Source organism: Epargyreus clarus, unplaced genomic scaffold (genome assembly GCF_041222505.1).
Source record: "Epargyreus clarus isolate Ecla_fem2 unplaced genomic scaffold, WU_Ecla_fem_2.2 ptg000014l, whole genome shotgun sequence".
NCBI classification, from domain to species: Eukaryota; Metazoa; Arthropoda; class Insecta; order Lepidoptera; family Hesperiidae; genus Epargyreus; species Epargyreus clarus.
In genome coordinates, this window is record NW_027332222.1 from 7,892,517 (window position 1) to 7,906,219 (window position 13,703).

Genomic DNA, 13,703 nt, shown 5'->3' on the forward strand with positions numbered 1-13,703 from the left:
GAGTTTAAGTACCAATTACTTATTATAATAGTTATTGTTACACTCAAGCAAGATGCAAAAGGAACTTCTTCTAAAGCAGGCCTTGGAGTGAAAATTTTCAATATACTTAAATTCATTTCATGCTGCAAATGTTCATAGAAGGTCTCATACCAATAGATGACCCAGTTATGTATATTTTTTAAGAAGTTTTTCACATATTTCCACTCATTATATTATGTTTCAAATAATATCCTAACATAGTTTTGTCCCAAGAATATCTCCTGTGATCCTCTGCAAGTCTAACATTATCTATGTACATACATTGTTCCATAGCACAGATTTTATTGATATTTGTATCGATATAATCAATAATAAACTTCACAAAATGCCTATTGCTCGCACATCCGCATAGTAGAACTTGCAGGAATTTTAAAGTTTAAAGTTAATTAATTTACGCACTTTCACACTTATGTTGCTTTGCTTCTTTCCTTACAGGGTATAGGTGGTATAGACGAAAATAGAAAATAAATCGTGGGTGAAAATGGAAATTAATGGAATCATTATGATGATGGTTATAATAGATAGAAAACCACATCTAAAATTTTAAATAAAAAATCTTAGTATTTAGGTTTTCATAATGCTTTGCTAACTAACCTCCACCAGACTTTCTTATACTAACTTATGGTAGTTTTATATTTTAATATGTTTACTTATTTAAGTATAGTACTTAATGAGATCTATTATAAAAAAAGACATTAAATGTTAAGCTATGGTAAGAACGAATATGATAAATCACTATATAACACTAAAAATAACAAGCACTTGATTATATTCTGGAGTCAAAAGTTCATCCGCTTCGCCCTAACTTCTAACCTTCATTACGAAAAGGCAGGGGTTTCCTACCTTTCTTATACGAACGAACTACATAAAGTAACAATGAATGATCTTTTAAAAAAATCGATAAATCTATATCGAAGTAAAGAAATTGGTGGCAATCTCCCTTAGAACAATAAGGTAGAAAGGTTGCCTTTACTAGAGGTTTAGGTTTCCTTTATATAATAGAGTATAGGTGTGCATTTAAATAATATGGGGATTGCTACAGGCAAACGGGAGATTGCATTTTAATAACGAAGAACTTATAGGGGATTTTTGGACTATCAATAAAGGATATGTCAATAGTAGGACCTGCCTTAAAATAGTAGTAGTTTTACTGAATAGTAGAGGGAGGGGGGAGTTAAATAGTAGGGGGAACTGCCTTTAAAGGGGTTATCAAGTTAGGGCGTGGCGGAGGACTGAGCGATACGGGGCCGCAGGTCCGAACGGGGCGTCCGTGCCCGCGGCCGTGTCGGCGGCCGGCGCGGCGGCCTTCCGCGCGGAGTTCGTGCCGCGCGCCGTCGGCGAGCACCGCCTCAACGTGCTAGTTGACTCCGTGCCGATACCAGCGAGCCCGTTTCATTTGAAGGTATCGTATACCTATACCATAATTGTTTTATTTTTTAACAAAACCATAATTAAAAAATATTACGTATTAATGACAATACATAGTACCTTATGTTACTGAGTGCATTCAAGGGTTTTTTTCAAAATATGTATTATAAGTTTAGTTACGAAATGTTACCTTGAAACGACCTGAAATCTTTTTTCATCTTCATCTCATTTTTTTTATTTTCAGGTCTATGATGTCACCGCTATAAGAGTGAAAGATGTTGCACATGGAACAGTTGGAAAACCTGTGACATTTCTAGGTAACTTAATTTATTTACGTAACTTGATATCAATACTTTTATTATGTTATGATTATATACATACAATAATATTAACATAATACATACAATAATTATTATACATACAATAATAATAGTCCACCAGATAGTAAGTGACAACTTTCGTCCTTGAAAATCTGTATTTGTCCCACATTTGATTTGACCCACAAAATGTAAAATTCATGTAAAATTTTACTTTTAAAGTGGAGACTATGGCGGCCGGTCCCGGCAACTTGGAGGTGACGGTGAATGGCGGGCGGGTGCCCACGGCGGCGGCGGCGCAGGGGGCGCACACGTACGCCATCAGCTTCACACCGCGCGACCCGCGACCGCACACCGTCGAGCTGCGGTTCAATGGGGATCATGTACCTGGTATGATTACAAAATTGCTATAATTAAGTTATTAACACTTCGAATTTTATGTACATATTTCACATTAACCGAACAGAACAAGGAACTGATGGTTCAGGATTTTACAACGGAAATTTTGTCATAATATAAATGTTAGAAATAGAACTATGTATAGCAGTATTTCTTGTGGTTGTAAGCTGCTAATGTAAGTCATAATTACAAGTAGTGATGATGCTGTTGCAATTGAAATTCATGGTCAAAAATATTTAGTCTATTGGTGTATTGTCTAGTAGTGGAAGCGAAATTATTATTGGTTAATTTACTATACCAGTATCCAGGTAATCCTAAAACTCAACCAAGTAATAATAAAATTTGAGTAGTATTAGAGCAAGCTCTTCCTTGTACATTTTTAACCAAAAAAAAAATGGTTTAATTCCTACCTGGACATTTGCATATTTTCTAGCACTTGTAACTAAAACATTAATTTCTAAAAGGCAGATAACCAGGTGGTTCTGGAAGTACAAGTAAAAGTGACTTTATATTGCAGGTAGCCCGTTCGTGTGCCATGTGTCGGCGCCGGCGCGTGTTATCGGCGCCGGTTCGGGCGAGTCGCCGGACAAGGTATCGGTTGGTGACGCGTACTCGTTCAGCGTAGATTCGCCCACGTCCCCGCATGTTGAGGTGTTAGGACCGGCGCGACGGCCCGTGCCTGTGCAGGTTGGTTTCTTTTAAACATATTTTGTTATGAATAAGAACGTATTTTAAATGTAAACGTATTAATTAGGTATTAAATATCTCTTACATAAAAATTAAGAACTTAATGAAAAGAACTTTTCCTTCGATGAAACCTTAACTAAAGGAAAAAATTGTGTGAATGTCATTATTATGTAGTTGGTATGTATGTACAAGTACATATGACAAACCTATAGGTACAGGTATAAGTATAGGTACATACCAATCATCATTATTTATTTCAGAAATCTTTATAAGGTTTTGAGTAAATATTTCTTTCTGTTAAACATAATATGTCTTATTTATAAACTATAATGAAATGTATTTGTTACAGGTTTCTGCTGAAGAAACTGTCGGTGAAAATGAAGCCAGTAAAAGATATACAATCTCATTTGTACCAGTCGACGTTGGTGATCATAGTATTGAGGTAATTTAGTTAATTCACTCCACTTTCTAAGGACATTTAATTTTGTAGGCAGACAAAAATCTGTTACATTGTTCAGAAAGACCGATACCCAATATTGTTTCTTTTTACATCCAATCATTTAAAAATAATAAAAACATTTCTGACTTATCTCAAAAAATTACACGCATGCGTAATACGTATAAATACTATTATAAAAAGTCGTACATGCAATAACTTTTCAATTTTAGTATATAATCATAAAGTAACAATGTTTGAATTAAAAATTGCTTGTTATTAATTAAAATAACATGTAACCAGGTTCGCGCGGGCGCGATGGGCGGTCACGTGGAAGGCAGCCCGTTCCTAGTGAAGGCGTACAGCGCCGCGCGCGTGGCCGTCACCGACATCTCGCCCGGTGTCGTTGGTCGCCCCGTCTCCTTCACTATCAACGCTTCGCATGCTGGTATGTTTGTTATATGTACTAATATCGTTTTGAGAACTTCGTGTGATATTGATGTTGGTGGTCCTTTTGTAGCTTGGAAGTAATAAAATAATATATAGGCTGTCTAGTGACGTGCTTACTGCCATTTATTTAAAATATACAGGGAGTTCCAAAAACAATATAAATGTTTAATGAAGTCGATCTCAGATATCTTATTACTCATAACAGCGATGGCTGAGATTGACATCGCAATTTTTTGTTTCGTTTATTCCACAATTTTAATAAACGAATTTTGATAAGTTTTAAAGTTATTTACTTATTTTTTTTTTGTAGGTGCTGGAAACTTGGAAATAATTGTAGCTGTTAATGGCAGAAATGTGCCGAATTACGTACAAAGCGAAGGAAATGCTAGATTTAAGGTATAACATATTTTTCCTCATAAACCCATCATCAATTAATTATTTGCTCACTTATCTTATACAGGGTTACAGGGTAAGTCGACCTATAAAATTAAGGAAGTTATTAATCAGATCGTTACTGACGTATTTGTATTCTAAGCTACTACAACGATTATTGTTTTTGAGATATTTGATTATTAAGATTTATTTATACGAAAACATGTATTACGCTCTATATCTGTATTACACTTTTATTAATATGTAGTATAATTCAATTTTATAAATATGTTATTATAATTTGATATCACTGACCAAAGCTTTTAGTTTCAACTGTCCCTGTGTTTGTAATGGAATCTTGCAAGCTAAATTTCATCCACTTTCCAGTATCAGCTGAAATTTGGTCCTTATTGCAGGTGAACTTCAAACCCACGGAAGCGGCGGCGCACACGCTCTCAGTGCGTTTCAACGGGCACGCGGTGCCGGGCTCGCCGTTCACGTGCGCGGTGAGCGCGGCGGGCGCGGGCGCGGCCAGCGACGCGCGCGCCCACGGGCCCGGCCTCGTGTCCGCGCCACGTGCGCTGCCCGCGGATATACACCTCACTGGGTGCACTTGTGAGTTGGGGTTTTGTGTCTTCAACCCATTATCGTCCCACTGCTCGGCACGGGTCTCCTCTCAAAATGAGAAGGATAAGGCCATGGTCCACCGCGCTGACCAAAAGCGTATTGGTACAGTTCACATACGTTAAGATAATAGATAGAACGTTGTTAAGATTTTTCTTTTTACAATTCTCTCAGATATGCAGGTTTCCTCACGATGTTTTCCTTAAGTTAATGTTTTCCTTAAATTAAGTTCTAATACGCACATAACTTTAAAAAATTAGAGGTGCGTGCCATTTGAATCTCGGACCCCTCGATCAAGAGGTCGAGTTTCTTAACCACTAGGTTATAGATGATTTGTTTATTGCCAACACTGTAAAACCTTGTAGAGTCCGCACCAAACTTCAAGTCCGCTCTGAATATAGAAACGAGTTGCGTCGGTAGAGCAAATTGTAGATATTAGCGGGACGAAGACAGCGCGGCACCTATAAATAATTAATAATAAATAGTATAAATACCTATGTTGTTAACTAACAAATTATAACTTACGATTTAAAATCTTCATATTATAAACGCTTCATAGCGTCGCATTTAATAACAACACGCGTGTTAACAATTAACCACAGCAATTCACTGACAGACTCTGTTTTAATAACTGCTTCTAATTGTTTATCAACAAAAAGGCAACAACATAGTCACTTGTTTGTTTAATTTGTGATTGATCGAAACGATTCTTTGTCTTAAGATGTCAATGATATTCAAAATTATTAGTGAATTAGCGTCTTTAAGCAATATAAGGCTGTTCTTTAAAAGTAAGTGAGGTTCTCTACGTAGAAAAGTGTTCACTATAAATCTCCAATACAATTAGTTATATGTTATATCGGACTGACACTTTTTAAAAGAAGAAATCATTTATATAAGCTTATACTAATAAGTCATCGGTGATTTACTTTAAGTAGACTACCAGAACAACAGGATTTTTCAAAATATTTTTTAAATTGTAATTATCTCTTTCCCAACAGCCGAGCCAACTATATTCGTAACGGGTCCAGGCGGCAGTGCTGTACGGTCGCGTGTGACGAGCGCGGGCGAGGGGCGGTACACAGCCACGTACACGCCTGAGGCGGTCGGCCGACATAGTGTGCAAGTGCAGTGCGCGGGCAGACACGTGCCCGGCTCGCCGTTCACTTGCAACGTGTATGATGTACGACGTGTGCGTGTTACTGGATTAGGGCCTGGAGGTGAGTGATATTAAAATTCGAAGCGGCACGAACCAAAAATATTCCTATTGGGGCTGGGCAGCAGTGCGGTACTGTCGCGGGTGAGGAGCGCGGGCGAAAGGCGGTATCCGGCGACGTACACGTCCGAGGCGGTCGGCCGTCATAGTGTACAAGTTCAGTGTGCGGGCAGACACGTGCCCGGCTCGCCCTTCACCTGCAACGTGTATGATGTACGACGTGTGCGTGTCACTGGATTAGGGCCTGGAGGTGAGTGCTGTCAAAATTCGAAGCGTTATATTCCTTTCAACCAACCAGCAACGTTAGTAATGGAACCGGGTGGCAGTGCTGTGAGGTCGCTGGTGACGAGCACAGGCGAGTAGCGGTACACAGCGACGTACACGCTTAAGGCAGTTAAGTGGCTACGAAAAAGCACAAAATTAATATCAAACTTAGAATGTTACCTTTTACCGATATGTATGTTTTATCTTCATAAAGATCTTAACGAAAAGCTGCTGCTTTCTGTTATTTTGACAAGATGCGTTAATTTAAAATTGATGAATGGTGTAATTTATAACCAAACAACAACTTATTCAAACATATTTAATAAGAAATAATTTATTTAATAAGAAAAATATTTTTTACGAGCACGTAACGCCATTGTTAATTTGTGATGAAATATTTTATATTTCCAGAACTAGAAGGGACACTCGACGGTCTGAGCCTAGACGAGAACGGTGCGGAGGAGGAGCGCGGTGTGGAAGTAGGCAAGCCGGTGACGTTCAGCGTGGACGCGGCGGGCGCGGGCGAGGGCACCTTGGAGCTGGTCGTGTCTACACCCTCCACGACTGTTAAGGCTGAGGTAATTTCAATGATAAAATATCCATTCATTCTTTCATTCGATAACTTTTAGTAGTTCATTGCTACACAAAATATAAAATACATATGGATGTACTGTTAAAACTGATATAAGTCATTAAAATTACAAAATAACTTTTGATTGGTTCAAAATTTCACAAGATTTTATTATTTCAACGTTTAATAAAAAAAATTCGATGAAGCCTGTATTTACTAACACGATGAAAAAAATCAGTATGTAACTCATTCAGAAATGTCCGAAACTTAGAAAAAATACAATTTCGTATGAACAAGGTTGACCATTGGATTGTACGGTGCTCTATCCTCCTTTGACCTGTACAGATCGCTTTAACCTTATTACCTGATTTATTTACTAAATACCGCCTACCAATAATAATAATCGTCGCCAGGTGGTAGCAGTGGCGCGCGGGCTGTACGACGTGACGTTCGTGCCGGTGTCCCGCGAGGCGCACCGCGTGTCCGTCACGTTCAACGAGCAGCCCGTGCCCGGCAGCCCCTTCGTGTGTCGTGTCAGCGAGCCACACACATACGTGCAAATCGGTTGGTTGATTCTCTTGATCCATAGTCCACCTTATGGAAAGTGGCTACTGCCGCCCATGAACATCTGTAATCAACCCCAGATAGGATTAGATATTCCTAACTGAGGTCGGCCACAGATGCGACGCTATCCCTGACTAAGTTGAACGGCTCGGAAAAGTATGTCTTACCACCCCCTTCAAAACAGAACACAGCAGCGCTTAACACCTTTTATCTATACTAATATTATAAAGAGGAAAACTTTATTTGTTTGTAATGAATAGGCTCAAAAACTACTGGACCGATTTAAAAAATTCTTTCACCATTCGAAAGCTACATTATCCCCGAGTAACATAGGCTATATTTTATATGAAATATATTTGATAAAAAGATTTTGCGGCGGTACAAAGTTTGCCGGGTCAGCTAGTGCACTGATAAAATAACTAAAGATACATTACCAGCGGGCAAAACTTGAAACATACAAATGCAACCAATTGGTGTTTGTCGACTCCAGTCGCTCTCGCGCGGCATAGTAATTGGTACGTAAGTCACTGTACACGTTAAATGACTTTATTTTAGTCTTCCAAGCCTGAAAAGGCCTTCGATAGCAAATCGTTAATGTACAAATTATGCACAAAAAGTAAGCAAGCTTCATGGAATCACATGTCACAAGTAAATAAGGAGAAATTATTATATTTTGATTATTTGCAAAATAGAAGCAGAATAAAAATATATGTTGATAAATTTAAGTAACATAGTAGCCAGTGACTTTCCCTATAACTACACTAACTAAATTGAAATAATATTGTGAAAAATTAGAAACAAGGGGAATATTAAGTTTCATTAAAAAAACCTGAGAGGGTTTCCAACCCTTGTGGTACAATCTCAGGACGTCTATCAATAACAAATATCATAATAATACTCGTATTTGCAGAGACTTTTTATAATTAATTCAAAAAGTCAAGAACAGAGATTTGGTTACTACCAGGCTGTAGCTCATTTACCACCTTCCATGTCCATAATTAAATACTTCATACTTACTAGCTTTTACACGCATAATATCAAATTCAATCACTAATTGTGTCGCAGGTGGCATAGCTACAGTGGAAATAGACGAGAGCATAACCGACGTGGAAGTGATATCACCGACTGGTGTGAGGGTAGCTGAATCACATCTAGAGGACTCCGGTCTTCTGACCTTCCCGGCGAGTCGTGTTGGCAGATACGTCGTGAGGAGCTCGAGGGGACTCATAGCCGAGGTGGAAGCGCTGGACGCGGCCGCTGTGAAGGTGCTCTCGATTGGTGACGCGGTGGCTCACAGACCTGCTGTACTTACTGGTGAGTTGGTTTGAATTTTAATCACAAAAGTAGAATAAACTTTCATATGTTTTAGATTTGCTGATATTTACAAAAGCTATAGTAAAATGTTTTCGTTTCTAAGAATAGAATTATTACTTGCATTAACTGTGACAGGCAAATATTCATGCAAGATTTTATAGAGTATACCAAAATATGCCTCTCTAGACTCTCTACCTTGTAAGGAATAAGAATGAATGGTTAAAAAAATAAAAAAAAAAAAAAAAAAAAATCTATTAATTTGAATGGTTATCTATTAATTTGAATTTATTTTATTTTGGTTTTAGTAATATTTATTTCATTTAAAAAAAATGCCTTTAGGATTAGATGTGAATTTCATTAGGTAAAAATATAAAAATAATGCCTGGTCTAGTCTGGCAGAGACGAAGATAACAGAACTTTGTAGGCTTGTGTCAGATAAAACACAGTAACATCACCGCATCTTTCCAGTGAGCACGAGTAACGCGGGCAACGGTCGATTATCCAGCCGCGTGACGTGCGGCGGACACACGGTGCCGCACTCGGTGCGGCGGCGGGGCGGCGCGCGGCAGGAGGTGGTGTGGCACCCCGCGCGCGCCGCGCCGCACCGCCTCGCGCTGCTCTGGAGCGGCGTGCCCGTCGCGCGCCGCCCGCTGCAGCTGGACGTGCTGCCCGCGCACCACGGACAGGAGGTCAGTGTATACACACCACACCACACTAGTGACCATGGGTGACGCGCCGATGGTTGCCTGTCCAGCCGCGTGATGTGTGGCGGGCACACGGTGCCGCACTCGGTGCGGTGGTGGGTTACATGGCCATATTGCTGTTAGCAAAAATATCTTAGGGCGAGCGGCTCTTAACGAGCTGGCTGTCGGTTTTTACTACGAATTAAATGGCGCTTGTAGTTGGACTCGTCATAACGCATACAAATGTAGACATTAAAACCTCTTTTCTGTATCTGCTCGATACAGTTATGGCTCACCGAGTGAGTTCACGACTATAGTTTTCTTGCTGGACGATACGAGCGACATGTTACTATATCAATTCGGTTACATTTAAAGGGATTACGGCTCGTTAATGAGTACCCAAACTTATAGTTTTCCCGTTATACGTGGACTTGTCCGAATTCCTAAACATTATGATGCCTACAAATGATAGGAAACAATTCTACATTCAATTAACAATACAAAAATATATACCACAGGTATCAGCATCAGGTCTCGGGCTCTACCAAGCGCAAGTGGGCAGAGTGGCGTCATTCAGCATCGACACGCTGGGCCGGCCGGCGCGGGAGTTCGACGTGGTGGTGTCGGGGCCGGGGTCCAGAGCCCTACCAGTGCGGTGCTATCAGACTAAGTCTGGAATGCTACAGGCAGAGTATACTATCACGGAGGTCGGACAGAGTACTATTGGTAAGGATTTTGACGTAATAATAGTCTATTGAACATTTTTAATTTGTTAAAAAAATAACTGCTTCATATAAAGTAAAAACTATAAATTACTCCAAACTAATTGAGAAGCATACATACAAAGTCTCTAGTATAGTCCGCGCGAAACTGCTAGCTGAATATAAACACAAGTCGTAAGTATATCTTTATATACATATATATTTCTTATGTGCGTGTGTATGTCACTGAACTCCTCCTAAACGACTGGACTGATTTTGATGAAATTTGTTGTGTGTGTTCAAGGGGACTTGAGAATGGTTTAGATTCACAATTTAGTCCGTGGGAAAAGGTTTTTTTAATTAATTTTTAATTCGTAAGTAGTTATAGAATAGGAAACTATGCATTTGATCAAGTGATGATCTTTAGCAAAGTTGTTGTACAAGAGCCCACGAGGGTTTGGGAGTTGGTAAGACCAATTTTCGTCAGATGACACCACTGTCATTCCAATGCAGGTACAAATTTTCCGTTTTATGTATGTCATATTATTTCTTTAAAATGCGGGCGAAGCCGCGGGCACCACTAGTATATATATAAATTGTATGACTACACCTGCTCGAAACAACTTCAGAGCGGACTAGCAGTTTGGCGCGGACTATTCATATCAACAGATTATCATTATATTTCAGTATTTGTCAAATATAATAAACTTAAATTGTTATGTAATTTGAATATTTTTTGTTTACAGAGGTTCTTCATCTTTCTAAACCAGTGACGGGTAGTCCATACACATGTGAATCTTTCGACCCCAACAAAGTGATATTGTCTGGACTACCCACCGGAAATATTATAGCCCAAACACCCATCAATTTCACAGGTAAGATATATTGCACTAGTTGCATAAACTAGTTTTAATCAGATATTTCGTGAAGCTAGACATAAATTTAAACTTGATCACATAGTTCAAGTTGTACATGAAAATTTAATAATCCGTGAAATAATCAATTGTATTTACGCTATATAATATATATGTATTCAATAATCATTTGCAGGCTTATGAATTACAACGATCTAAATTTTATATGTCGCTAAAATTACAAAGCAATACGCCTCCTAAATAATACCAATGTGTTGATTAAGTCACCTAAATAGCTCTAGCTCTATAAAATTGTACACAAAATGAAAACTACGTTAGTATCTATATCTCCTGTTCAAAATATCTAAATTTGTTATTCAATTCAGTGGACACAAAAGACGCGGGCGTCGGCGAGCTAGAGGTGGTGTGCGAGGCGATGGGCGAGCGGCGCGTGCGCATGCCGGTGGAGATGCGCGAGGACGGACACACGTACAAGGTGCGGCTGCGGCCCAGCGTGCCCGCGCACTACCGCATCTATATCACGTATGGAGGTGAGATTACCAATATTTAGGAAATAACAAGATTATCGTAAATTAACATAACAATTATATTACAGTTTCATAACTCTTCTATTTGTGTTTAATCCTTTTTTCTATTTATACTTTTTGAGACACCCCTAAACTTCCGAGGAATATAATGTTTGCTGGTGGAACTCATCTATATACCAAATTTATTTACATATTGTACATAATAGACAGGGTGATTTTTTTAAAAGGGGCCTTCAGGGCCAAATCCCAATGTATAGGGCTTAGCAAAAAATGCTAAAAGGAATTACGAGGCCGATTTTGATAAAAAAACCATACCCTATATTATTCCATTATCGGATAGTGCCGCTTATAAGGATTGATCCTTTATAATTACTTCCCAGAATTCAAATTATGGGAAGTTATTATAAATGACAAACTAAAGGATCAGTCATATTATGTTCTAAATTTTATTGTGCATTTCTAGGAGCGCCAATAGCAGATAGTCCAGTATCTCTGGGCGTGCTGAGTGCTCGTGTGAGCACGACGGCTCGGTGCGCGGGCACGGGGCTCGCGCACGCGCACGTCGGGAAGGAGGCCGCCTTCACAATACACTGCGTCGAGAACTCACCGCCCACTGTACAGGTATTCATATTTTTCGTATCTTATAATATAATAGTATTGTGATGCTTCTACAACTAAGGACGCAAGGCGAAATAATTCGACGGCACTCAGATAATTTCCAAACGTTCCTCATCCACGCTAAATCTAATTTATATACAAAATAATATTCTACATTTTTTTTTTTAAATCTAGCCTTATTGTAGCCTCATAACATTGTTTTTCAGTTTATCGATATTGTATCGATGTATCGGAATCTAAATGCTTCTATAAAATTTTATGACGACAGAGACAAATTTTATTGGCCCTTTTAATCAATTGTTTAAATTATTTACAGGTAGAGAGGTTGTCAGAAGATAAAGAAGACAGCACGGACTCCGGTCTTCTAGAGTGTCGCGTTGTGGCCGGAGCGCCGCGGGAGTGGCTCTGCGCGTACATACCCTTAGTAGTGGGGCTCTATGAAGTGAGGATATTCACCTCCTCTGGTCCATTACCTGGAAGCCCGTTTTCAGTCAAGGTAAATGTGATTCGTTAAATCGAATCTTTTCGTACTTCTTAATATTAAATTAATTTATTTTTAAACGTGCTATATCACTGAAAGTTATTTTAAATTATGTACCGAATTTAAATTTACCGTAATCGAATCAAAAGGTGGCTTTATTAATTGTATTCTACATAGAGAGCAAAACAAAGCTTTTTTTTATTATATATCATTTTTTGCGTTCATTACGAGCTACAGATAGTCTGATTAAAACGATATAAAATATAATTTTAATCGTAATAGAACTTTTATAAAATATAACCATTAATCCTTCCACTACACGACACTACTGCGGCTAAAACACGCCCAACATCAGGAAACACTTTAAATATTATTTTGTAAGTAACCCTCTGACACAATATTGATGCTCTACAGGTGATAGACACATCAGCAATCATGCCAGTGGGCGGATGGGGGGCGGACAACTCGGGTCGAGTGCGAGCGCCATCCAAACTGGTGCTGGACACTAGCAACGCCGGGCCGGGCACGTTGGAGTGCTTGCTCGCTGGAAGGCATCAACGTGAGTTGAATAAAATGAAATTAAAGAATTAAAGAATCTTAGTAGCCCATTCGTTTGGATGGAGTGTTTATGTAACTGATAGAAAAATATCTATTATCTGTCTGATTTTGTTGTAGTATATATTTTGTAATACGGAAATACGGATTGAAGACCCTAATAAAGTACGTCAAAATAAACTTGATATGAGAATCCGAAACAACTCTCAATTTTTATGAGGCTTTGGCTGTTTAATTTTCCAAATAATATCATTCATTCTTTGTAAAGGATGTACGAAACAGCCATCTGTAAAACATTTGTAGTAGAAATTATCCGGAATAGCGAATTTTGTACGTAAGCAGATCTATGACAAATACACCCCAGCTAAATTATTAATTTTATTTGACATAATTGTTTTTCCAGGTGTAGAAACTGTATCAGGTCGCGCGGTGGTAACCCTAACCGCGGCGGAGGGTGTCAGCGGCGAACAAGAGCTGGAGCTGACCTACAACGGCGCACTGGTAGCGGGTGCACCGCGTCGCGCGTTAGTTGTATCGGGCAATACTGCGGACAGAGTCACGTTGGCCGGACGTGGATTAGCGCACGCCGCACCGCATACGCCCGCTGTGTTCACTGTTGGTGAGTAACACGTGGGAAATAGTATA

General features: G+C 39.2%; 1 protein-coding gene across 2 annotated transcripts in view; it reads left to right on the plus strand.

Moving 5' to 3' along the window:
* Positions 1-13,703, plus strand: part of jbug (filamin-type immunoglobulin domains fbug) — a 120,725-nt gene that overhangs the window by 102,447 nt on the left and 4,575 nt on the right. For both annotated transcript variants that reach the window (XM_073079842.1, XM_073079841.1), the window contains 20 exons: positions 1,293-1,441; positions 1,652-1,724; positions 1,947-2,114; positions 2,641-2,810; positions 3,160-3,252; positions 3,550-3,694; positions 4,007-4,092; positions 4,485-4,683; positions 5,691-5,909; positions 6,581-6,747; positions 7,154-7,304; positions 8,370-8,618; positions 9,087-9,307; positions 9,820-10,027; positions 10,749-10,877; positions 11,243-11,407; positions 11,868-12,025; positions 12,339-12,518; positions 12,918-13,062; positions 13,462-13,677. In XM_073079842.1, the coding sequence (XP_072935943.1) occupies positions 1,293-1,441; positions 1,652-1,724; positions 1,947-2,114; positions 2,641-2,810; positions 3,160-3,252; positions 3,550-3,694; positions 4,007-4,092; positions 4,485-4,683; positions 5,691-5,909; positions 6,581-6,747; positions 7,154-7,304; positions 8,370-8,618; positions 9,087-9,307; positions 9,820-10,027; positions 10,749-10,877; positions 11,243-11,407; positions 11,868-12,025; positions 12,339-12,518; positions 12,918-13,062; positions 13,462-13,677 (3,291 nt within the window). The remainder of the gene's footprint in view (positions 1-1,292; positions 1,442-1,651; positions 1,725-1,946; positions 2,115-2,640; positions 2,811-3,159; positions 3,253-3,549; positions 3,695-4,006; positions 4,093-4,484; positions 4,684-5,690; positions 5,910-6,580; positions 6,748-7,153; positions 7,305-8,369; positions 8,619-9,086; positions 9,308-9,819; positions 10,028-10,748; positions 10,878-11,242; positions 11,408-11,867; positions 12,026-12,338; positions 12,519-12,917; positions 13,063-13,461; positions 13,678-13,703) is intronic.